The following is a 26,580-nucleotide window of genomic DNA, read 5'->3' as shown; positions in this document are numbered from 1 at the left end:
AGCAAGTGCAAGGGGGAGCCTTGGATACCTGGATTCAGTAAGGTTTTGCCTTTCCTCTCACAAACTAAATGGTGCAATGCTGCACGTGCATTCAGGATCTTCAAACTCAAATTAAGCAGTCCTGTCTTTGAGGAGGTCTAGGGGCAGTTTGAGTCTTAGCTTCAGCCAAGTAAATTGCAGTATACTTTCCAATGTCAGTGGACAATCTGACAGAAGGAGATCAGATTTACACTAACTGAGATTCATCACATTTCAACCTGTCAGCTCAGCATTTGGCCCTGCCTTTTGTCCACTGCCATCACTAATCCCATTGATTAATTTTGCTAATATCTAGAGTGACTCTTGCAGGGAGGCAGCGATCTGCAAAAAACAAACCAAAGACTTCCAGGCAGAAGGAAGTCATGAAGTTGCAGGAGTCAGGTGTGACAGGAGGCTACTGAAGAATCAGGACAGATGGTTCAAATATGTTACTAGGGTGTCCCAGTTCATGCACTGTAGATCTGGTACTACTCAACAGGTATGTGTCCAGAATGGAGCACAGAGCAGAGATTTTCAAGCCAGAGAGGCTGGACAGTAAGTGTACATGGCACAGCATCGCCCAGACCTACAGGCTGAGGGCTGAAGGGGTGTTGCTGTGCTATCACAGCCTTACACGCCCTCAGGCTGCTTTCTTGTCAAAGACGAGGTGTGTGGAGTCAGCTCTGGTGTCTCTGCTGGTCTGTGGAGATGTGTCCAAAGAAAGGTCTGCGATGTCTCCAGGCCTCTCCATGTCCCAGGGGTGCAGCTGTCTAGTTGTATCAGACCAGAGAAGCTACACTGTCATTTCAGCCTCCCCTCTGGGATCATTTAGGACATCGACCATGAATCTGGCAGAAATGGCTCCTAGTTCCACTTCCACAGTGCACAATACCTCTTCACCCCGCAAGAGATAGGTGACAGAGAAATAATCCCTTACAGAGAGGTTAAAATAGCACCAGCAGTAATGTCAAGAGCAAGGCTGAGGAAAACTCAAGGTAAACAGGGATAGCTTTTTATAGATTCAATATGCAGATCTTTACAAAGCAACAGATGATCCCTTTCTCATTTATGCTGAGGTGTAAATATTTTATTGACTCTTCTCTCACTGCTGAGTAGCTTTAATGGCATTTACTTCAGTAAAGTCCTGAGCTGCTATAAATCAAGTACTGTTTTAGGTTACTCACCATGGTCATGGGCAAAAACAAGCAAGTTAAGTCCTGTCAGCCTCTGGGCCAAGTCGTCATAGCGGCCGCAGTGTTCCCCAGCACCATGAGCGATAAACACGAGGGCCCTAAATGGAGCATGAAGGTATAAATCATTAACTTGGCAATCAACCCACAAAGGCTTCAGAGCTGCAAGTAAAACCAGCATATTGAATTTAGCAACAGCATTTCAGACATCAGCAAATACATGGCAAGTATATAATGGCTGAGGGGGGTTTGAACAGAGGGGAAAGGACTGCCATCCTGACCTCCCATCGACCTGCTCCTCACCGGCGGCAGCCTGCTGTCAGCTGCTGGGGGGACAGACACTGCTCCTTCTGTGCCTCATGGTCTGCTGCAAGTCGAACATGCAGCTGGGCATCAGCATCAATCCTGGAGCTGGATAACTGTTGGGCTTGAGGCACCTACACTGCTCCTACAGTCTAAGCGTTGCCATGGATTTCTTTTGGGATTGGTGTCTCTCCATGGTTTCAGATACAAATATCGTCCTTAACTTTATAACTTGAAACGTTGTCTGATGTTACGGAGCAGTGTTAAAGGTGAAATTCCAGCTAAAGGATAGGTCTCAAGCAGAGTCCAGAACTTTGGTTGGAGTTTGGAATTTTATCTTTTGACCCCATATCTGGTAATTTTACCATTCCAGCTTCTTCCCCAAAACAGCTGCTTCACTGTGGTGACTAAAGTGACTCTTACATAGCCACCACACAACTATAGATAGGGACCATAAAAAAAACAGTCTAACAAACATTTCTGGTTTGAAAAACACACAAATACTTACCTTTGAAGACTCCAGTTTTACTAATGATACTTTACTTTTACTGGAATGGCATGAAGTGAGAGTGACTGAAGTTGAATGAACCTTCCCAGTGGTTTTACTGGGCAAAATTTGTATGGAATTAGACTAAAACTATAGCAAAAGTAGCAATGCAATTACAGAAGTTTTGCTAAATTTGACAAGTGAGTATTTAAAATCCAGTTTTAGCAACATAAACATAACTTGTTAATTTAAAAGTACCATCTGTCATTGCAACATCAGCAACCACAAAACAGTTTGAAGGCTACAAGTTAGACATTTTCAGTACATTAGCAGTGAAATATTAAATGAACTGACAACATAAAATAATGACAGCAGTTTACAGCTAGTGAATTCCTCAACTTTATTTTGACTGAGGTTTTGAATACCTTTTTAGACTGTATTCACTGCAATAAACTGCTTTGATCTTAGTACATTTAAACTTAAAAAAGATGTTGGATGATGTAGAAACTCCTGTTCTAGCTCTTTGATTAGCACCTGCTTCAAAGTATTTGCTCATGCTAGACAACTTTAAAGAGCATCCATCAAAACCAGGAGGATTCTACAGAGCATACTGCAAACACAAAAGCAGCAATGCAAAGATGCTCTGGTATCTGTCTAATACTAATTTAGCAAGGGTGAGGTTAGGTCATGTAGGATATTTAACTTGCTGTGCATTACAAGTGTTCTTTGGTATCACTGAAGGTTTCAAAACGATCATTGTGGAGCAGTCATTTCTTCCTTTGTCATCTTCCCCAGTCAATAGATTTGTCAAGTTATCAATGCATCTGCCAGACAGTCTGATTTTCAGACTGCAGGATCTATTATTATATCTCCAAATACTGAAGAAATTGAGACACTGCTCATTCCACAGTGGAGAATATTACCTTTCTGCGGCAGAGGCATCATGGCTTTCCCTGTCCCGCCTTGCCCAGGTGCAGGCAGCCCAGCAGAGACACTGCGGCCAGTGCTGGAAGAGCGAGTCATTGTTCTATACGTGTCCCTGAAAATTGGAGGCACCATCCAAGTGCTTCTGCCTCCACCTACACATAATGGTCTGGTATCTCAGCCCTGGTCCTGTTTCACCTAAAGGGACATCACAGTCCCCAAGTCTGTCTTGTGCAGTCCCCTGCATGCACAGGATGCAGAAACTAAGGAAATGTGAGAGAAAATGCCTGTGTACCCATCACCTTGATACCCAACAGATTCAGCCAGGCTACATCTCTCTGCCATACACCTCCTATTACCTGGCTCTTGACAGCTTCCCTGCTCAGTGCCTTACTTAAGCCCTTGGTTACTCTTTAGAAGACCTATATTTTTTTCTGCTGACTAGGCACAGGGATTGAGGTGCAACTTGGCTGACTGAATACAGCCCTTCATTTCTCGGAGAATATTATTTGAATGTATGCACTGAAAGGCATCAAGTGAATGAAACCTAATGGGAAGCTGGCAAAGAGATCTCTGCCAGGAAGTTCTTGCTGTTATTTCATCCCCCCTGACAGCAAAGCCTTAATTTTGCTTTCATTCACAGTGATGCAGCACCATGACTTTGCCTGACAGCATCCTACTAGATGCTCAGACCCCTCATCTTCTGTGAAACCAGTGAGAAAAGAAAAAACCTCAATGCTTCAGAAAAGCAAGGTGTTCCTGCAACCTCTGCTCTCATCTAGCACAACTGCCAGGCGTTGCAGAACTGAGCCTTAGGAAACCACAGGGAAGAGACCTGGGTTGTTATTTGTCTGCAAAATACTGAATAAAATTCCCGAGACTGTTTGTGCCTTTAAGAGCCCTAATGGCAGTAGCTGTTGAGAAGCCTTAGATGCTTTTGAAAGTTTTGTCCTATCAATAGTCATAAACCAGGAGTAAAATTTCCCAATTGTTATGTCAAAACAGAAGCAGCTCAAAAAACAAGTGAGAGTGACTTTACTGACTGAAAACTAGGACACATCTACACAGCTCTTTAGCTCCAGCCTTCAGGTCTAAGCACAGGGGCCATACATTAAACACAACAGCTTGAAAAGTTGAAGTTAGTGTGAGTATCATCTGAGCAAGGATTGAAGGATTTGTCTCTTTCACCTAATCTCCCATTTTCCATTAGAAAACAAGTTTGGATTTGGCAAATAATACCTGAAAGCAGTATAATAAATACATGGTTCAACATATTTTCACTAGCAAGCTGGCACGACAATACAAGTGATTAGATTGACTGACAGAAGTTCTTCATTGTATGTAAACATTTTTGGAGAAAGCCCTGCTCTCGAATCGCAGCCTGCTCCTTCTACCACAGTGGTTGGAATAACAGAATATCAGAGACTGCTTTCAACAGAGTCGTTTAAAATTAATACTGAAACCCTGCAGGCTTTAAGATTTTGCAGGACTGTGGTGCCTCTGTGCGTGACCTCAATGGAAATTTTGTTTAAACAAGGTTTGTGTACTGGCCATCTATCAGATTGATCCTGGGGAGAAATTTCTTCACCTCCAGCTCTTGCAATTGCACTGGTGAAGTCCTGGAAACTCACATCTCAGGTGGAAAACACTGTGCACAGCCTGCAAAGCTTCCTGGTGGAGACTGACCTGGGCCTGAACCCCTGCTAACTCCGGACTCTAACTGCAGGCAGGGAAACCTGATGTTTCTTTGGATGCTTCAGCTGGGTTTTGCTGATGGAACTGTAATTGCTGAACATCTCAAAACAGCATTGCTTTGGCATCTGCTCAAGAGAGCACCTAATCACACCACAGCACCATTTCCTCACACTCAGCAGGTGTGTCTCCACACAAAACCAAGGTGTGAGCTGAGCATGAGTAAGCATCCACATGCTTGCTCTCACCTAACTAGTGCAACAACAATTATGGCTATTAAAGGAAACCAGTATTGAGTGCTGTTTGCAAAAGCAACAGCTAGTTTTCACAGATGCCCACCCTTCCCATAGCCTTCACCACCTCCTCCACCCTCCCCACTGCAGGTTTCTGCCTCCTGGTACTCCGCAGCTGGGCAAACAGATGCAGTTACTTATTACAACAAGAAGGCAGGACAATATTTCTCTTTACTGTTCAAATCAACTACTGGCTGTACTTACTCATCTCCCATTAGGAGGTGATGGCCCCTGCTCCCACATCTCCACTGTGCTGGTCACCCACGGCTGGCGCCAGTCCCTGCTGTGTGGCACTGCAGCTTGCCAAGGAGGCAATACACAGCGATGCCACACATGCAGCTGGTACAAGGCACGTGTAAACACCTTCTCCTGAACCAGGGAGGCTGGGAGTGGTGGAGGCCAGGTTGCAACGCAAAGTCAGCGTGCCCAAACCCATATAAACACATCGTCTTTCTGTCCTGCCTCTCAGAGAGGTCCCAGCTGATCTAAGCTTTAGCTGTTTGCAACACTTCCATATTTCTCACTGTAGCTCTAGTATTTCACTTCTTGTGTGGGAGCAGCTTTGCAGCACAGGAATTCAGCTTCAGGTGCAAGAGCAGAACCAGTTTTAGAGGTTCTCACTTTCGTCATCACTGGGCACACGTTGCCACCTCTGCCCTCTCTGCTGTGCCAGGACAATTGTTTAGAGATGCAACTCCACAATCAGTTGCAGAAAATAATTGTGGGGAAAATAAATTGCAGCACCGGGCTTACGCAAATGAGCAAGAGCTGCCTTAAACCAGGGCTCTGTCGTGAGAAGAAACATACCTGGAAATACCACTCAGAAAGCTGCTGTGCTATGAAATCTGGCAGGCCAGAAACACAACTCAGGACGTGGGTCCCGCTAGGCCTAAGACCCCCAACAAAAATCATGTTGAAACTGAATTAAACAAGGAAAGTTGTGAGTGGGATGGTATGATTTTTAACATCTTGAGTCCTCTGGGGATGGAGAAACTTCTGTGGGACCCCATTCATGCTCTTTTATTGCCAGAAAATAACCCAAAACACTGGGACTAGACCAAAGAACTGAAGACAAGCTTCCTATGACTGCATATATGAAAAATGCAATCTCCTTCACCCCGTTCAAAAGTATTCCTTTTCAGAACAATATTTAAGTACTTGCTTAACCTCAGGAAACTTTCTTCAACTCATGAAAGTCAACAGGACTTACAAAGTATAAGATGAAAATTAAAAAATGCTTTATAAATTCTGTCCTGAGTATGGACTGATTTAATCACACACAGAAATTATTTCCTGAATCCAGCCCTTGCAACTTAAGGTAATACCATGTTAGTCCATGTAAGGCAACTACGCTTTTCATTTGGTATTATGAATGTTGTTACCAGAAGCAGATCAGCTCTAACAAAGAACATCTGACTTGAGCAGTTTTGAATACTTGACACTAAATTCCTAAGGTAATTTTTAAAAATTAACTGATAGGAAAGCTCTGAGTTAGCTAGGCTGCCAGAAAAATGACTGGCTCACTGAAATTAAGTATTACATTTTGTTGTGTTGTTTGAGCTGATTTATCAGTTCCTTTGCAGCTGGCATCAGTCTTAGAACCACAGTAAACAATTAACCTTTATTTATCAAAAACATTTCACTGGTGGCATTTTTTGACAAGCAACTGGATAGTTGCTCACAGACCTTTTTACTTGTTAAAAATGTAATGTCATGTATGTATATTTTGCTACCAAAGTATATTATAATGGAAAATCGATTAAAGGTATGCATTGTTGCGTTAGCTGGGTTAGTGGTCCTCGCTGATTATGAAGATTAGTTATCTTTCACATAATAAGATTATGCATTAAGCAACTTGTAACTTTGTTGAGCTTTAACTGTCATTTCAATTTTCTACCCTTGGTATTTGGTTAAAGACTATTTTTTTTTTTTTTTTAAATTTCCCAGCTAATCATTTCCAAGAACACGTAATGAAGAATGAATAGTTTTGTTCACTATTGGTGACCTTTTCTCTGGAGGGCTCCTGCTTTGGGTGTAAGATCTGAAGTTTGGAAGAGGTATCTCTCTGTATCTGCTTTTTGAGACAGCTTTTGCACTTTTTTTTTTCCTGAGGTGATTTGTGTCCTGAAGCAATCCTGACAAAACTCGGGCCATGGGCAGGGATTACAAATAGTTATGGCAATTTCTGTCATGCTGTGCATGGCTGTGACCTAAGCAGTTGGCCAAGAGTTCAGCCTGGTGACTCCGGTTAGACAGGAATATTTATGGTGGAGTCAGGTGTGTCCCTTCATGCCGCCCTTCCGTCTCTAGGAAACATGCAGACTTATGTCCCTCTGAAGGTGCAAGAGGCAATGACTTTGCTCCGAATTCCAAACCACGCTTCAAGGAGGTATTACAGCCAAGAGCTTTGCTTGCTTTCTTGCTCAGTTTTTTTTAGAAAAGCATTCTTAGCTTCTCTATCGGCCCTTAGCTTTGCCATGTAAGCCCATAATCTGGGTAGCCACCTCTTTTTTTCAGCTGTCACTGAAGTTGAACAATGTTATGTCAAACTAGCAGTTCTATAGCTATTTTTCTCAACTCAGGAGAAAAAGCAAGTCAGAATGGCAATAGCCTGGAGTCGAGGCTCTCTTGACCTTCTCTCAGTATCACAGACCATATAGCATCAGCATGGATCTCTCACAGAGCTCCACATCTGGAGGAATTCACCTCTTCCAGATAGACTGAGGTAAGTAGACCAATAATGCAGTAGTTTAACCTGTGAAAAACCTTTAAGCACCACAGAATATGTCGAAGGACTGTGCACTATGCTCACACGACAAAATTTCTGCTTGATTTTATAGAGCTTGTAGGGATTTTGGATTCTGCACTTTTGTGTTTGATGGGGTTTGGTCTAGTCTAGTAGAATCAGTAGCTTCATTCCTGCCCAGATCCTAAACTGGCAATTAAACAAATAAACCTCTCCAGCAAACTCTGCTTCTTACTGTCTTTCCCAATTTACTCAGGCTTGGAAGTTCTCATGCAAGCCTGTCCAAAGGGGTTGCTCTTGGATTAAGCAGCATCCTCCTGTCTAACATCATAGACACTTAGGACACAGTCTTAAAACCTGCGCTCGCTTCCATGAGCACCTCTCCTGCAATGTGTCTGTAACCCTGGTCTCATCATTCATCTCAAAATCACAGTCCTTCATCAGCACAGAGTTAGGAGGGCATTTGAGAACTGCCATGACCTCCATGAGGGGTAACATGGGTAAATTATTCAACAACACCAGGAAGTGTAGACACCATAAATCAATGGGGCAGAGACAGAACTGGGTAGTACAGATACATTTCAAAAAAAAAGGTTCAACAGGATCTAGCTACCAGCACAAAACAATGTGGAGAAACAGCTTACACTGATTTATTGTAGCTCTTCGAAAAGCAAGCCCTCACCAAGAATAACTCACGAGTGGTCTAACACAGGGAAAAGAGATGAAGGAACCTTCAGGTGGGAGTGGGAGGGAGGGAGTTATTGGAACCTTGAAAGTGCATAGCTCTGGACAAATCTCTGTTAAGTTAACAGTTGAGAGCAGCTGTATTTTGTTTCAAGGAAGCTTTGAAGAAATATTTTAGGGGAAACAAGGCTGAGATCAGAGGTGAAATATGTGGTGTGTAGCTTAAAATTCATGGGCCGGATCTTCCCACCCCTTTACCGAGGAGGAGGGATTCTAGGGTTACAGGGACTGCCTCAGGGAGACACTCCTCCACTTTGATATCAGAGACGGGATTTTCCTCGGCAGAACTGACTGCCAGACCTGCTGCTCTGACTCTGCAGGGCAGACAAGTGCTCTGGGGATATGGGCAGCTCAGGGCTGGGAGCTGCACTTTCCTCTTGCTGCTGCCTTTCCACGGAGCCCGGGAATATCCTGGAAAGAAGAATTATGACCGTTTCCAAAGAGGCAAGCTGTGGGCACTGCCACACACACAGGGCTGAGGAAGAGATGACTTGGGGGTAGTCCAGGCAGAACTGCCCCCTGACCTGGCTGAGAGGAATTGGAATTGAACATCCCAGTTCTGCACTTTTCTCTGCTTCAGCCTTTACTCGGTACAAGGGCTACAAGAGAGATAAAATGGAGGTCATCTCACAAGGGGAGCCACAAGGATGAATACACAAAATAGTCAGTGTCTTTCTAAGAAAACTGTGCAAAGCATTATTTAAATAGAAGACATCAGCTGCAAAATTCAAGTTGATCTGAAATCACACCCGAAATTTTTAGATTAGCTTTAAGGTGAAATTTTTAGATTAGCTTTAAGGTGTAGAGGAAAAATATTCAAAGAAGCAAAAGAGTTTCTGGCACAGAACACCCTGGAAATCGGGAAAAATAAGATCCTTGTTAATTTTTTAAAAAATTAATTTTCACCTGGAAGCAAAACCACTGCAGATGGAAGATGGCTACAGGACCACGATTCTCAATGGAGAACAAACGAATGGGGAGTAAGAGCAAGAACGGTTTTTGCAAACCTTCCCCTTCCCTTTCACGGACTTGCACGGAACCTCTAACTATTTCCAAAGGGACAAAAATTACCGTTTAGCCAGTCCTGTAGCAGTTTCTTCTTGAAATCAAAATGCAGGCACTGCCTGGTGAGCCAAAGCCTTGAAAAAAGAAAGGCTTGTGTAATTAGACGGAAGGTCCTTTCAAAGCTTGAGAAAGCAGCAATTAAAGGGCCAGAAGCTTTCTTCTGCACAGTCACTATCACTTAAACTCAGCACTACTCGCTAGTTCAGGACTAAACCTGTTCACTGAAGAAAGACCTGTTTTTATATAAAAGTATGTCTCTGTTTCAAAGTAGCTGTGCAAAACCAGTTCCTTCTTGCCGGGTTCACTTGCAGTCTCAGCATATTCAGAACACTGGTGCCTGTTCCAGTGACAAGTCACTACTCACTGCTGCTCTAAGTTCGTAGCCTGACAAACCCAACTCAACCCGAAAAGACCAAGCAGGCCTCCTCAAAAGGAACAAGGTGTGCTTGATTAAGGGATTGGCTCAAGCCATGCAAGAATGCTCCCTGCATGGCATCCTAGCCCCATTTTGACCATTTAATCTCACCTTTCTGCCCAGGACAGAAGATGGAATTAGACAGCAATAGCCCTGTATCAAGGTGAAGTGTTCTAGTTGAGCCTCTGCAGGTTTCAAACGATGGAAATTACTTAGTAAAGCCATCCCTCCTGTTAAGTCCACACCAGTACTTGGTGACTTTTAAGTCCTTAGTAATATGCTTGCTTGCTTGGTTATTTTCAGATGTTTGCTAAGAAGTGCTTATAGATTGAGACAAATCATAAAGTGGCGCAGAGGACACTACATCTACATGTTAAGCAGTGTTTCCTAAAGGTCTCTAAAACAAGTCTGCAGACTTCTGACTTCGCTTTTTTCACAGGGTATTTTTCACGCAGGAGCTGGATATCACTAGTGGTCTGAACCTGGGCTCACCAGGGATTCTTCATGGTCAGTCTCCCCACAAAATCAGTGGTTCTTAAAAATGGGATTGTTGATGTTTTAGACTCTAGCCGTGGCTCTAATCACCTCCAGTCTCAAGCTGTTATTTCAAGGAGTGGATGGTACAGACAGCTCATGACAAGCAATATTGAAAAAGTTATTGAAGAATTCAGCCCATCACCCTAGCACCTGTGCAGGGAAGAAGCTGAAGAGCGCACATCTGGCACAGGGGGGTCAGAGCATTTCCGAGACATTCCTTGCAATAAAAGCTGCACAACTGAAGTCCTTTGATCAGGTGTTTTGGGCTTAGGTGAGCAAACCTTTGCTAGCTTGGAGGTGAGCTGTGAATAAGTAAGGAGCAAGAAGGCGGATGACATTTTACCTGTTCTGTGAACTCAAGATAGTATGATATTATTACTTTTTAATAAAGCACTGACTGTGCAATTCCCAGTTGTGTGGCAATGGTTTAAAGCAAAACATATAACTTCAATTCCCTGAAATACTTAGAGCAGATAGTGCAGTTTGTAACCAGGCAATTTCACCCATAATGTGGAACTCCTGATTACTTCCTGCATTGAGCCAATTACCCATCCTCACTTTTACCTTTCTGATTCAATTTTGTCTGTGGTCCTCTGTGTTGGCAGAGATCTTAATTGGTTATCTTTAACAAACTGACAAACTCATAAAAAGTTCAGATGTCACAGATAACACGAGTCCCTAAATAGACAATCTTTTTCTGAGTGATTTTCCAAAAGCCAGGGTGGAATTATCCCATAAACAGAGACAGAAACTCAAGGATTGATTTCTTAATCATAAAGCACTTACATATATTTTAACATACTTTGAGATTAAGCACATTAATTTCCAATGAATAATCCTATCTCAGCACATCCCAGAGCTGCACTTCAGCCCTGCCCAGCTATGAGAGGAATCTCTGCAGCAAGAGGCTTTACAGGCTCTGTCAAAATCAATATCAGCAGCTATTCCTCTGGGAAATCAGTAATGTCACAGGCAAAGCGTTTGCCAAGGCTTTGAGCATGTTCCAATTAATTTACTATTCCACGTTTGCTGTAGACCTGAGGTAGGAGAGCAGGTTGAATGTAAGCGGTTAAATGTGAGACACAGGAATCCTGCTAAGACAGTGATCGCTGCAATATGTGCTTTAAAGGCTGAAATGTTTATTCATGTTTTGAAACAAAGTAAAGTTGAACCTCGGATGAGGTGCAATGGTTTACCTACAGATGATTTAAAAGTTAACAAATGGATAGAAGCTTCAGCCTATGGTTGCCAAATCCAGGTCTGTGTTATTTCTTGGCCATACTGAGCTAATCTGGCTATCCAAAGACTTTAGCTATGGCAGGCTCGCTACCTAAAATGTTCTTCCATTTCTAACACCAAGGCAGCTTCACTTACGGCAGTGAGGGCTGCCATGCTAATGTAAATGAGGAACTACTTGCCATGAGTTGTACACCACTGTCTTGTTAATTTGCTCTCAAAAAGGGCTAGTTGTAATAGCTTTAAACTCCAAAAGGTGAATGGGGACCTGACCTGACCAACTTGGGGTGCAACTACTAAAATAAGGATGAGTGGTAACAATAAAAGACTATTTAGTTAGATCAATCCTTGGCTGCAATCACTTTAGGAACAGGCAAAGAAAGCTAAAGGCATGTGGGATGCCTTTTCTGCAGAAAAGCTTAAAATAGAAAAGGAAATCAATACTCATTTACAGTATCTGGCAGTCACTGAACCAAAACATACATGTACACCTACAGCAGAGCAGAAATAACAACATTTATTTAAACCACAAGCTGTTATTCTGCTGCAGGAACGCTGTGTTTTATGTGGAGCACTTCACCAGAAACTGAGAAGTACCACATATTTCTGACCATTTTAAAAAAGCCTCAGCGATATCAAGAGCAAATACTTTCAATACCACAGTTATTAACTCCACCACTGCCAGGCCAGGTCCAACTCCTCGACTGCTGGCAAAGAAAGAGTCAGAGCTGATGTCTGAGCTAGCAGCAGGGAAGATGTTTTGTCTTTCCTCCTGAGTTTCTCTTCTGCCAACTTACAAAGCACCATTTGTTGGATCACATGTGAGGGGTGCATCTGTCACGGCCTGCAACGGGGACGGGAAGAGCTTCATCAGCTCTACGGCTTCAGCACACCATCGGGGCGCTCCCGGCACCGGCGACACAGAGCTGCCAGATGAGGGTTGAAGCACTGCGTGTGCCCGTGGGACATGGTTCTGTAGCTGTGAGACAGGGACGGGGCTCGGGGCACTGGAGCAGCCCTGCGTGCTGCCTGAGCACGGGGCAGCAGGGCTTTGGTAACTGCCTGCAGAGCTGTGGGGAGCTGAAGCTGGGGCACCTCGCAAATGTTCTGGCTCAGCAAGATGTCAAAAGCCTTGTTCCTGTGTGTATCAGCGCTGGGGGATCTGACCCTCCCTCCTAATGCCACAGGAAAACACGCACAGCAGGAAGCAAACCTTTGATGGTCAGAATCCTTAAATGATGCTTCAAAAGAGAAATGTACACCTGTGTGTAAACATGAGACAATGTTTCCACTGACTATGTAAAACTAGGGGTTTTAGCGGAAGGAGTAGTGTTTAACAAACCAACGTTCCCCAAACACTGAAAGTGACATTAAATACAAACAAAGTGAAACTGCTGATTGATTTTTCTTCCATTTCCCAGCTCCTAGAAATGTGACCAGTAAATAAACAGCATAAATAATAACAACAGCTGGCTTTTGTACAACACTCCTCATTCACAAAACCCAAAATGCTTTACAAAGGGTGCAGCTACGCTTGTTGTAGAGTCACATACCGCAGAGATGAATGGGACCTCGAGAGGTCCTCTGATCCACTACCCTGTCCCAAGCAAGGCTCAACCCTTCGTCTCACTGCCACCTAAACTGAAGCACAAGAGGTAAAAAGCCTTACCCATGGCAGCACAGCATGCCAGAGGCAAGGATGGACACACACCATGAGGCAAAACCTGACTCTACAGCCATAGAGCCCAAATGCGGCCATGGGTTCCCTGAGCTCCAGCCCTATGCTACATGCACGGGGCCACAGTGAACCTGGAAAGAAAATGTCAATTTTTGAAAAGCTTTCTGATGAACTGGTGGGCAGCTAATAATGTCAGAGAGATGATCTGTGCATTTTCAGGACAATCTGCGTTGAGATGCTTGGTGCTCCTTGCTGAAATCATTTGCGGAGGGCCGGAGGCTGACTGAATGCTGATCACTTGAATATCCTTTTAATAAACTGAGTTTATGAATGCTGCTCGGAATACAGTTTTTAATACTCCAAATACTGTAGACTAGCTCTCACACAAAATTTAAAAAATGAAGAAAAAGCTTAACCATTAAGTCTGCTGGATGTTATCTCTGCAACAATTTAATTACTTACTGCTTCCTCATCACTCCTCATGCCTTTAGCCCAGCAAATTAAGCCACTGCAGATTTCTGGAATTTGACAGCTGAATTTGAAACTTCACTGAGATAGTTTTGAAAACTGAAAGTAAAAAATATGCTGAAAAATTATAAAAATAAGCTCATCTTGCCAGCTGGTGAACTAGCTAACCTGCTGACACCTACAGCAAATTAAACCAACTTTCTGTTCTAAAAAAAGGCCAAAGATTTAAGTTTTATTCCCTCATTCTGCAAGCTTCAAGCTTGATCAAGGAAGAAAGAAAACATACAGAACAAGTCCTTTTTATCATAGGTCAGATAGATGGCTGCAAAAGATCAGTAATCTTTCTTGCCTACCAAATCTATAGTAGTTTGCACATTTCCTCCTTACCCATCTATACATAATACTGAAGCAAACGATTACTACACTAGTACCACTTAACGTCTGGCTTTAGCCCAGTTGTCAATATTTTGTTTCCTTTTTTTTTTCCCCCCTCTCTTTTCTTTCTTTTAAGGGATTGCTGCTGAGACAATTTACTTGTAGCTAAATAGCAAAGAACAACTAATATATCACTTGGCAGATTTTTTTCTTTAAAACTCTCTTCAAACATCAAGCACTCTTCACCCACCAAAACTTCAAGGAACAACTTACTTTCTCTTGCAACTTTCATCTAGGGACTCCAGACCCAATTTATATCACTTGCCTGGATGATTACACCCAATTTTAACTGAGGAAACAAAAGCGCAGAGAAATTAAGGGTCTGATTCTGTACATCACTGATCACTGTGTCACTGCCTAATGACTGTCTTGACCATGTGTTTTGCCTGTTCTCTGCTCCTCATTGACTTCTTTATTCTGTTTTCTGACGCTAAATTTTCTAGGTCTAGCAAGCTGCCTTTGCCATCACTTAGTATGGGAGGATTCAGAGGCTCCCATCATCAAGTGAGCGCCTGCCAAACAGAAATGAAGACAGCTCCTGGCTGGAGAGCAAGTGTCTGTCATGCAGAAGGAGAGTCTCTTTCATCCCAGTGGAAGTACTCATCAAGTTTGGTGTTACTCAAGGTCTTGGGACATTGAAAATGGCTACATGGTTGCTACTGCAAAAATAATGAATTCCTTTGGATGCAAATATACGGCATCTATCTAGGGGAAACAAACACATCCCCAGGTAGAGCACACTTCAAGACCCATCCCCTCTCCTGCCCCCAGCTGATGTGGGCAGCCCGTGGGAGCGTGCTTGAGGCAGGCAAGTCTGATTGGAGTGCTCTGGCCACCAGGATGGCTTCCACTGGCCATTCCCTGCCTGGCCCCAAGGCCACACCTCGGTACTGCTGTCTGGACAGTGAGGCTGCTCAGCTTTGAGATGCCTTCCTGACACCACCACCCAGTGACTCCCCCACCTCTGGTTGCTTTAGAAGATGTTTACGGCTGGGACTAGCCCAAGGTTGGTATTTGGGATTGTATCAGTATTTCTATTCCAGTTAACATAAGAGAAATTTTATTGGTCTACAAGAAAAAACCCTAGGAGAGATATAGTTTTAATGATGTCGAAAGACTTTACCTACCCTGGTGCTGCTAATTTCCTTCCTATAGAATACCAAGCCATACTGATACAGCGTCAGGATGTCTGTACATGGTAGAGTAGTATAGTTAAGGATATAACTGGGGTGTGATGAGGTAAGGGATCTGCATAAGCACATCTTAAGAAATCTCATGGGCAGGAGGCAACACTATCTCCTTGGCTACTTAGGACAATCAGCCATTTGCTATCAGGGTTGTGTCACATCTCTTGGATAAGGGACAATAGGAGGTTTAAAACACTGATGGCTTCCATTCAAATGGAAGCACATTAGGACAGTGGCACGCCTGAACCTAGGGAAGGCAGCTCAGCCAAATGTGTCTGCAGGGACAGCTCTTGGAACAATGCAATTTCCCCAGAAGAACAAAGATATCAGATGTTTATCCTTGCTCTGAAAAGCACAAAGCCAGAGCAGCTTGAAGGGAACTTGCTAGGAAACACAGGTCAACTCCTCTGCAACAGGCATCTAGAAAAAATACCCTCTTCTAGCCAGTACAACTATACCAGCCAACTCTTGTTGTAGATGTATTCATGGTGATCTAGAAGAGCTGTTGTGTGTTCCCAGGGGATGTTCAAGAGTGCTGAAGAAATTAAGGCAAGGAACTGTGTGCAGCTGGTTTTATTATTTTGTCTAACCCTACACATTTCTTGTGCTAGTGAAGTAAAGTGCTCTTGCATCTGGAACCCTGGGAAGGTTGATGAGTTTATCTGCTTCAACTATTGCATCACTGTCAACAAATAACCAGTTTAGAGTGCTCCCAGTCTGATGAGCTGAAGAAAACTTATGCATCAGAGTCTGAGAGGAGAGCCAGTGCAGGGTCTGCTCTGGATAAAGAGACTTGGAGGGACAGGCAGGGCTCTAACTGCTGAGTCACCAGCTAGGGGACCCATCAGGGTCAAGGTACAAAGCCAGTACTGGCCACCACACTTGTAATCCCATTAAAAGCAAAAGAACTATTTGCATGGGAGAAGCAAGGTTTGCTTAGCCTTCACCCTCTGGCAGAATCATGAGCAGAAATTGAGCTTTTCAACACAATCTCAAGACCATTTTTCTTCTCTTCTCCTATTTCTACCTCTGATATTCACTGTATTGGACAGCACTGCTTCCAGGAGTTCATCAGGGGGCACACTGAGAACCAACATTGATTCTGCTTTCTGTGCTGCTGTCTCAGGGCCAGGATGAAATTTTACTGCTTTGAGATTCACAACAGGGAGCTCCTAAAGTCACCTTGTTCCCACACACCAATGTCACGACATCATACACTTGTGCTCAGAAGCTGATCCTAACAGGGCAATGATCAAAAGGGACACGTTAATTACAATTGTTATTCCCTTGGTCATTTGCCCTTGTCCTTGGGTTCTGTGGTATAAAAGGCAGATTTGCTTCTATTGGAACATTCCTGTAGGGACTGAAAAAAATTAACCTACTAAAAAAGCCTGTTGGAAATACCTACAGCAAGAACCAAAGCTGCTCGCCTGTCTGTCAAGAGTCCCTTACGTGAAGCTGGTTTGCTAATCTGCACATCCTCTGGAAATGCATCAGAAATCAGAAAAGGTTGCTCCCATTCATAGTGAGTAAGACAGTGACACGGAGCAAAGAGAACACAGGCACTGAAGGAACACATCCATGGCTGATGAACAGAAGGGAGGCTTTAGAAACTTAGGCAATAGCAATCCAGCAAGCGAAGTCTAGAATGTTGACTCAACAATGATAATTGTTATTTCCCCTCTGCGCCACGTACGATGTGATCAGACACGCAGAGGGAGCTGAATTCATCCTCCGACAAACTGTGCTCACATCAGTCACTTTGCACCACACAAATTTGGCCCTTCTGTGTTAGTTTGAAGTTGACCTCATTACCTCATTAGTACAAACAAAAGTGTTCTTCAAGAGTGACATTGAATTAGAAATTCCTTTAAGTATTCCTAGAGATTAACACCACACAGTATAATTAGTGACTTGATTCCCTTTGCTTTGACTTCATTTTGGTTTGTTTATTTATTTATTTGTTCATTTTGGAAGGGTCTGAAAGTCAAATTCAACTTTGTCATCTGCTCATGCTGGGAGCTGTGCTGTTCTTCTGGAAAAGCCATGGAAATGCTGGTAATGAGGTGCCAAAATCAGCAAGCAATATTCACAATTTAAGGGCCAGTTCAAATATAAAGGCAGTTTGTATTTCTGCACCACAGGTGCTTCTGCAAAATCCTTGGGGAAGAGAGAAATATATTTGCTCCTTATTGGCTTGGCTAACATTAATTGCTAACAAGTCAGAATGAACGACAGGCATTTTTCAAAGAGTAAAACAAATTTACAAAGTAAATAGAAAAGCGGGTGCTTTTTGTTTAGTTTTGTATTTTTAATCACACTTGTCAGGTGTAGAACTGAAAGAACTCCTACAAAGACACTGTTTACTCAGACGATTGAAACTCTGTTCACTTAAACCATGGTCACGACATCTAAAGTTGAGCCAACTCATTTTAGCGTACATTAAAAATCAACCAGGAACACACGTGTGACCCACACACGTCTCAGCTTCAGGCAGCCTCTTCAGGCAGACCGCTTCAGCTCCTGGCAATCATCTACGTGCACCTAGAGACCACAAGCATAATGCTAACAGACAGAGAATGACTTCTGTTTGACAGATGAGGAAGCTCAGATACAATGATGTCTGGAACCCACATTTTCAAAAGCATCCTCTAACTACAAGTGTCTCAAGCTCCAGGTCTCCAACCCAGAGTGGGTGATCTACAGGGAGAGAGTTGAGCATCACTTTGTCTGAAGCCACTGGTGGCTGCAGGCTATTAGCACCTTTGAAAAACCTACTCTGGGTCAATAAATAATACAGGGTTTATTTGAGGTCAAGGAGAGGGGCTGAAAGTGTCCCAGAACAAAAGGTTTGTGTTTATCTAAGCAGTGACAGGAACAGCTGAAGCATCCAGAAGAGGCTATAGGGATACAGAACAGAGAGGAAAAGAAGGTCATCTCTGAACTTCTCCAGGCCCTTTAGGGGCCTCAGAGGAAATGTCTCGACTTCTCCTCCCAACTTTCCTTCCCCTTCCTCATCCCACCTCTATTCTTAGCAGCTTTGTCTGAGGGCTGGGAACACAGCATGGTTTCTTAATTCCTCACTCCTATTACCTCATATTTTGATTCAGACTGCTCAGGATGGTGGCAGAGGTTTTAGCCTTGCATGGAGCTGTTTTTGTTTATACAAAGACCATTTTCCCATTAAGTAGGATTTTCTTGGCTACTGGGACATGCTATAGGCATGAGATCAATTTGGTTTGGTACCAGCGATTTACTTCCTCCAAACAACATTACATGGTCCTGAAAATGCCCTGCCTTGCCCAGATCTTAAGCTTTGCATTCACTCGTGAGCTCTCGGTGCCAAAGAGTCACCTGTTTTTATGCTCCACAAATCCTGCTGTTGGCACGATCCGTGAAAACAACACCAGAACATACTGCTTTTTCTTCCCTGCTGCATTCAGCAAGACCACTTAATTATATCTTAAGATGAAACTGGCCCAACAAGTTGGGCAGCTTGCAGGGCTGCTGGCTGGGGAAGTCCCTCCTGCGTTGCAGCAATAGATGAAGACACCCAGTCCCCAGCTCTGCTGTCGGGAGTGACTTCCCACCCAAAAAACAAGTGGAAAACACTGTTCCCCTCCTGCTTTAGTCCCATTACTACCTACTCTATCTACCCCATCTAATCATTATGACATCTGAGTGCCTTTGTGTGTCAGCTTCCTGTGAAGTAATCACCTAAATCCCCCTTCGAAACAAAGCGGACCCTGCTGAGGAACTCACAATAGGTGCCTTTCACTCACAGGACAACCTTGGCCTCGGTGGCACTTACAACAAAGCTTCCATATGTGCACCAGTATGGGCTGATCAGTCAGATCAACACCACACAGGATCAGAGCCCGAGTATTTGTGAGCATGAAGCCAAAGAGCCTCACAAAATTTCCCCATCTTCCTGGCAAATTGTGTTTTGTTTTCTTTTTAAAATATGCTACAGCACATTAGTCTGCCACAGCTTTTATCCACCTTTGTGGGTCTGTTTGAGGAGATAAAAGAGAAGCACCAACTCCGAGGGGCGATGTCTGTCGGTCGGCCCCACTCTCACAGACTGCCTAGCCATTGTTTGCTCTTCAGCCCCAGGCTAGGGCCACGTTTTAATTTTTCCTTTGGCAGATATCTCGGTTTCTTCCCCTTCCTGGGGGAGGGATCAAGGATGATAAATTCTATTCTAATAGAAGACAAGTCAGTGATAACCTTTGGGCATCTGCAGTGAAGAGGTATTTCTGTGGCCCTAGCTGGGATTAGATGATAATGGATCAATGAAAGATCCCACCGTTTGACAGCTATAGCATCATTCATTAGCGTTAAATTTGAACCTGAATCAACAATTGAGTTAGAAGATTGAAAGAATTGCCTTCAGTATTTGAAACAGAATAAATTGTGACAGGCCTGCAAAAGTCCCCTGAGGTGTCTCTCTTTCTCTCCCTATACATATATATATAGATCACTTTTGCTGAACATTTAAAATTAGATGAAAGTTGCTGAGCTTCTACATATGAAGCAGAAAAAGCTGAGCTACTTATGAAAAGTGAGAGGGGGGAAAAAAAATGTATTTTTGGTCTGCCTATCAAAGCACTTCAAGAGCATCCTTGACTGTAGGATCCAGGCACCAACTTGTTATTCAGTCACTTACCATCTCTCTCATACATAACAATGCAAAAAGAGCTAATAATAAACAGTACACCCCCTCCTTATACACAAACAGGTAAATGCAAACACACACACCCGCACACACACACTTAGGAACCACTTGTAAATGAGCAACACTGATCCCCATCCACTTTTGTTGTCACAAAACTAGGGCAAGCTCACTCTCAGTTAACTGCTTGGTGCACAGAGCCCTAAAAAAAATTAACTACCCAGAGGACTTAGACACCAAGTTTTAACTCTCAGCTCTTTACCACTCTTTCATTTCTGGATCTAAGTCCCATCCGTTCACTACTAATTTGCTAAGAAATTAAAAACATGAAAAAAGAAAGCAATTCCACAACTGGATGAAGAACGTTGTGGGCAGTTAATGATTAATTAGCATTATAATACGAGACAGCCTGGTTCCACGGTAGAAGCTTGTTTTGATAGCATTTTTTTTCTTCTGTAGAGGAAATCTTCAGGTTGGCACAAAGACTATGTAAAGCATCAGTGCCAAAAACTTTCCTCCTTGTTTCTGAAAGGCAGTGAGTAGAAGTAACTATAAAACGCTCTGTGGACCGGGTGATCTCAAACCAAGACTCATGTCCTGGAGCCCAACCAGCGCAATGGAGCTACAGTGGGGTGGCTGCACTGTCCTCCCCTTCGCGGACAGTGTACTTGGGTGCTTGTCCACCTCCCACCTCTATGTTACTCCCATTGCCCCTTAGTTTGGCAGGTATAAAACCCAAGGCCAGCTCACTCGGACCCGCACCCATCCCTCAGCACAGCTGCAGGCTGATTTGGACACAGGATGATGTCTAACCTGTTGGGTGGTCAAGGAAAAAGTTTAACTCCCTACTACAGCTTGAACAACTTTTTCCTGTGACTTGTTTTCTAGCTGCATAAAATCAACATAGCTTTTCCTGTTGGCTTGCAGAAAAAGAAAACAATATCCAGATTTTTATGAAGTAGCTACCTATATAACTAGTGGCAGCATAAACACATTCCAAGACAGCAGCTACTGGGGGGAAGAAGAAAGATCATAACTATGGGAGGAACAGAAACAGCTTTCTATAGCAGATCATAATCAGCACAGAAAGCTATTACAGAAAAGGGATTATTTAAATTATGACAAAAACATTAGAGAAATTTTTCTCTCTGGTTCCTTGTCTGTGTTTATTACCAAGGTCAGTTTTGAAATCACAGTTGCCAGTGAAAGAGCTCCCTTAATCATTTACTAACTATAAATAATTTAAAAACCCCAAACAGTCAAAAAGCAATGCAGTCAAACCATATCCTGCCTGTTGCCCTGAGATTTCATCTGCTACTGTTGAAACTGAAGTCAGATGCTGATGTTTAATTTGTTGACACTGAGAAAATCAGCAAGAGCAGACATCCCTAAGCCCGTACCCCGTCCCTCCCTGGCTGCCTGTGCTATTAGTTTGAGGATAGTTGTTTATTGCCGACAGGCATCAGCCACCTGCACGTGCCACGCGGTAGCCGTGCGTGACATGACAGTAACTCCATGGTTTATATCTGTAAGGCTGGCTAGAGTGAGGAAAGGTTTGGAGAATACAGTCTTTGCAGTAGGGGCTCTCTCAGTTGAGAGAATCTCTCTTAGTGGCTCTGTAAAGCTCCATGCACACAGCCCTGTAATACCTGTCAAGCTATAAATAATAATTACACTAATAGTCTTATTTACTGGTAGTAAAAAAGGACATTTGCTTGAAAGTGCTCACCTGGGAGTTGCTGCTGGCTTCCAATACCTGCAGAAGAGATACTGCCCATCAGCATTGACGATATGGGGCAGGTCCTTGTATGGGATGTTTTGAGGACTCCGCTTTGGAGAACTTTCCTCTGGCATTCTGGAGGAATGACCTGCAAGGTGTTGGAAGAAACAAGACATACTTTAAAACAGGTGAAGGCAAGTGAGAGGCTGATGGGCTTGGTAGCCACAGACATTCAAGAGAGTCAGCCAGTGAGACAAACACCACTGATGGAGGTCTCCCTCCAAAGCTCCAGCCAAAAAGCCCCCCAAATCTTTACTGCTTTAAAACAGAAATGTAACATTTTGTGTTCAGAAAAGGCTCACATTTTGTGTGAGGGCACTGGAGGGGGGAAGGAGGGAAGATCAAGCCACCATCAGTACTTCATTACAGCTTTCTCTCCCCCACTTCTCCCATCTGTGTTTATTTTGCATCATTTTGTGAAACGGATCCTAAAAAGAATATTTTAGCTGCAATCAAGTGCAGATTGTGCAGCAACCACTACAGATATGAAAAGACAGCTGCATAAAAGATTTATCTCTGCCTTAACATCACCAAAGAGCGGCGGAGGGGACGCAGCAGAGGTATCTGCCACCGTGCCATCATTAAGATCTTCCCTGACATCTCAGCCAGGAAGGTGGCGGCGGCGGGGAACGAAACATTTCCAGGAGAATTTGCAACAAACCTGTTTTCATCCTGTGCAAGGGTTTGCATTCTAGTGAGGAGCCGGCATCGCAAGTCAAACGCAAGCAGAGAAGGCTTTTAGCATCCCGCTGCGGAGATGCATTCACACTCCGCCAACCACGCAGCCCCCACGGTCCCCGGTGGGGGGCCCGGCGGGTCCCCCCCGGGCGGCTCCGGTGCGGCGGGCGGGCAGCGCGGGGCTCGCCGCGGCTCCTCTTCCCGGCTCGCTCGCTCGTGGAGGAAAGTCGCTTGGGTAATTCACCACTTCTTGTTCATCACTTTTTTTTTTTTTTTTTTTTCCTTCTCAAACAAATTGCGTGTGTGGGCTGAAGTGGCGGTGGTGGGAGGGGAGGTTGGGAAGGGTGGGGGAGAGGGAGGGCTGACGAGCGGGAAGGCTGCAGTCCACTTTCCAGAAGCTGCTGCACACACATCAAAGGCACCTTGAACACATGCAGCTGGAGCGGCTCAGAAAGTTCCTGCCGCTGCAGGTTGTTTGCAACTTTACTTCCTTCCTGCCACTTACTGTTCGGAGGCCACGGCGACGGGGGGAGGCGAGGGAGGGGGAGACCTTTTTCTCAAAGCGATCCCCGCTGCGAAGCCATCTCGCGTGGAAGCGCAACTTCCCCAGCCCCTCGCTGCCAGGCGGGGAGCGGGAGGGAGGGGACGGGGAGAGGAGGAGGAGGAGGAGGAGGGAGGAGGATCCAAGCACCGACGCGGTCCCAGGTCGCCAGCCCCGCACACGCACCCTCCGCCCGCGGCGAGGGGGGCAGCCGCCCCGCTTCCACCCCCCCCACCCCACCGCGGTGCGGCCCGGCGGCAGCGGGGGGGCAGCGCTGGGCTGGGCTTTGGGCTGGGCTCTGGGCTGGGCTCTGGGTTGGGCTGGGCTGGGCGGCGAGGGGGGAGCGGCGGGCAGGGCGGGGAGAGGTGGGGGGTGGAGGGGAGGATCCGCCGGCCCGCGGCAGCGGCGGTGCGGGGCTGCCCGGCCCGCGGGTGGGTGCTCACCGGCGGAGCCTCCGTCGTCTGCCTCCCCGCTGGCCTCCCCCGGCGGAGGGGGGCGGCGGCCGCCTCGCCGCCCGGTGCCGGTGCCGGCTGCGAAGCCGCTTTAGCCGGGCTCCCGCCGCAGGAGCGGGCGCGGGTGGCCACGAGTGGCCCCTGGGAGCGTGGACGGCTTTTGGAGGCTGAGGGCAGAGAAGGGAGGCGGGGAAGGCGGGCTGGCGGCGGGGCTTCCCCCGCGGAACCGAACCCGAACTCCAGCGTTTGCATTTAGAGATGATAATGCGGCTCCCCGGACTCCGAAGCCGCGCCGGATTGAGGCGTTCAGCCGCGAGTTCAGAGGGGCACCGAGCCCCGTGCTTTGCACCCTCACTCATGGTAAAGGCAGTTTATAAATACAGTCTATAATTTATACACACATCACCGAGTAGTGCACCTAATCGCCATAGATTATCTGTGTAGCAACTGTGTAATTCGAGATCTATTTGGTGGTGTATGATACGTCTAAAAACTGTCACAGCAAGGTTCCCCAAAGTTAAAATAGCTTCCCAGCCTTAAGGCATCCTGGTAACGGAGTTCTCTCATTTAATACTGGTAAGCAGTTGGCATTTATTGAGCACTTTTAAATTGCTTATATTAAGAGCACAGATTCCTTTTACGTCAGGATAATATTATAAACTGTAATTTTTACATGCCTACATATACTTAGAGGTCTCAGGCCTTTTTAAGAAGAAGCAGCTATTAACAATATTTTTTAAAGCAATGTGCTGCTCACTGAGTCCAAACCTGGAAACAAAGGCTGAGGAAAGGGAAGAAATATATGCTAACAATAATAACAATAAATGCAAAACCTCAGAGATGACCCATATAAAAATAAAAGGGAAATCAAAACCAGATTTTTTTCACTTTCAGTGTCATTTATATTAAATGCCCTAGGGGGAATTTAGTTATAAATGGCAAAAGCAAAATTACATATTCCTGTAACTGCTATTGTTTGGAGAAAACCCCAAACCCAACATTTATGGTTGTTTATAATGAGTGAGATTTAGGTCAGATGGGGTCTTAACCAGAGCCCTGGGAGCTGTCCTTGGAGGTGTACAATTTGCTAGGCCAGCTACTGTCTAAGCACGGATGGGTGGAATTAAAGAGCTATCACAAGCCAGCTCCAGAGTTGGAAGAAGCAAGGACATATATATTTATTTAAAGGATAGAGATCAGATAATAACCGGATTAAGAAGAAAAGAAAGAAGGAAAGAAGCCTCTTCCCCTGCTCATGGTTTATCTGCCAGGAACACTTTACTGCTTCCCTGATGCCAGGAACAGGCTCCTCTCCCGCTGTGGTGCTGGGAATATCCCAGTTCCCAGGGCCACAGAGAGGTGGGGGGAGACAAGGAAAAATCTCTTTCTAAAATTCAGGTTAAAAATAGCATGTCAAAGAAAATGACCTTTGTTGGGGCAGGAGGGTGAGATCCTGTCTTTGAGAGCCTGCCCTGGTCAGCACAGACACATGACTCCCGTTAACCTCGGTGTAGCTGATACTGGAGGCAGCAGGACTGTGGTTCAGCCTACACGCTCTGCCAGGCCCAGATTCCCACCACTGCCCAGGAGGGGGGATCAGCCAGCCCCTCCTTCCCTTCTCCCCAGCTTCCCTGAGCCCCCAGGAATTTGAGGACATTTCTTCTCATTGGTAGCACACCCTCCTCCATCTCATGATAACATCACACAAATGAATGAGAAGCAACTACTGACTAGTTACTGTATTATTTTATGAGTTTAAGCCGCGAATGAAAAGCCACCTGAGAAAACTGGACTGGGTCTGAAGAATTCACCTAGGTGATATCCGAACAATATACAGGGCTTTAGCAGAGCAATTATTGCACACCAGCTCCCTGTGAGAAATCAAAGGGATGTCTGAGTGTGCAGTATTTATGAGACTGTAACATCTTCTCTTGTCTCAGTGGAGCGAAATACATTTTGGAAATACAGTTTAAACTAAAGCAACTTCTTAATAAAAAATAGAAATACACTTGGTGAATCTTTACACTAACTCAGTAATTGCTTAAGCCTTGTAGGGAAAGGTGTTTGGTTTATTAAAGGCTGAGCCCTGCTTAGTTTAAGCATCTCCATTGACTCCCAAGGTATAGAGGAAAGGATTATGCCCTCAAATAAGGCAAATTTTAGGAAAATAATAAATTGCTGGAATGGCAGAGAAAACACATGTAATGAAAACTTGCTGTCACAGCAAGGGGGGAGAGAGAGAAGGGGCTAGAGAGAAGGGCAAGAGCAGGATGAATGGGAGGCAGCATAGCGGGCTGGCGTGTAGTTCTGATGGTGGGGTAAGGGAATGGGATAGGATTTTCTTTGTCGCTAGGCTTTCATTCACAAAATGAGTTTTTAATGGATCGTATCCTGTTGGCATGCAAAAGTGAATAGACTGTATGAGATCCTTCTGCTCTGCTTGAAGATACCACACTCTTAAATTGCAGTCTTTTTGTTTCAGAAGTGGATTTGACTGGGTGTGGGTACGAAACCATTTGGGATTCTGCTCACCAGGACTACAAAGAGAACTTTTGCTGACAAGGAGGAGGTAAAAAGTAATAGAGGAGGAGGACGCAATAATAAAATATCTAAGAAGTATGTGATTATGGAAGAATCCGCTCCAGCAGAAAAATGCTGGAAGTTACAGTAGTCAGGGAGCAGCTGGAGAGAGCAACAGTGCAAGCAAGAGAGCGCATGGGAAACAATGGGAGATGAAGCATGAAGAGGAAGAATTAAAATCAAGTGAAAAGCAAAGAAGCCAATGCCACTAAAGCTGTCAGTTTAGAATCATCATTCTGGATTTGCCCTTCTCTTTGGCTATTTTTAAAAATTTATCCCTAGCCAGAGTCCAGTCATTCAGCTTTACTTATTTGTGTAATCTGCCTTTGCTTGCCTGTTGGTACTCCTGAGTAAGACATGTACAGGGATGAGACAGGAGTGGCGGCTGGGATAAACTGCTTTCGTTTTCCTGTAAAATAACAATTTTAATGTCTTGCATCCGAAAAAATCAACTTG

At 44.6% G+C, this 26,580-nt stretch overlaps 2 protein-coding genes across 8 annotated transcripts in view; one reads left to right on the top strand and one right to left on the bottom strand.

The window, feature by feature from the left end:
• MGLL (monoglyceride lipase) overlaps positions 1–26,580 on the bottom strand; it is a 115,281-nt gene that overhangs the window by 43,771 nt on the left and 44,930 nt on the right. For 3 of the 6 annotated variants that reach the window (XM_074836799.1, XM_074836793.1, XM_074836794.1), the window contains 2 exons: positions 21,823–21,961; positions 1,203–1,309 (listed from right to left, as the gene is read on the bottom strand). In XM_074836799.1, coding sequence (XP_074692900.1) covers positions 1,203–1,309; positions 21,823–21,961 — 246 coding nt within the window. Of the gene's footprint in view, positions 1–1,202; positions 1,310–21,822; positions 21,962–22,534; positions 22,787–23,056; positions 23,352–23,535; positions 23,558–26,580 lie in introns of those variants that run through there. The other 3 variants (XM_074836798.1, XM_074836797.1, XM_074836796.1) reach the window with 3 other exon arrangements.
• Positions 22,906–26,580, top strand: part of KBTBD12 (kelch repeat and BTB domain containing 12) — a 57,300-nt gene continuing 53,625 nt past the window's right edge. The window contains exon 1 of one of the 2 annotated variants that reach the window (XR_012624774.1): positions 22,906–23,021. The gene's annotated coding sequence lies outside the window, so the exon portion shown is untranslated. Of the gene's footprint in view, positions 23,022–23,692; positions 23,905–26,580 lie in introns of those variants that run through there. The other variant, XM_074836790.1, reaches the window with a different exon arrangement.

This window comes from Strix aluco, chromosome 11 (genome assembly GCF_031877795.1).
Source record: "Strix aluco isolate bStrAlu1 chromosome 11, bStrAlu1.hap1, whole genome shotgun sequence".
NCBI lineage: Eukaryota > Metazoa > Chordata > Aves > Strigiformes > Strigidae > Strix > Strix aluco.
Note: the sequence above shows the minus strand (reverse complement) of the source record. Positions and strands in the feature narration are given on the sequence as shown.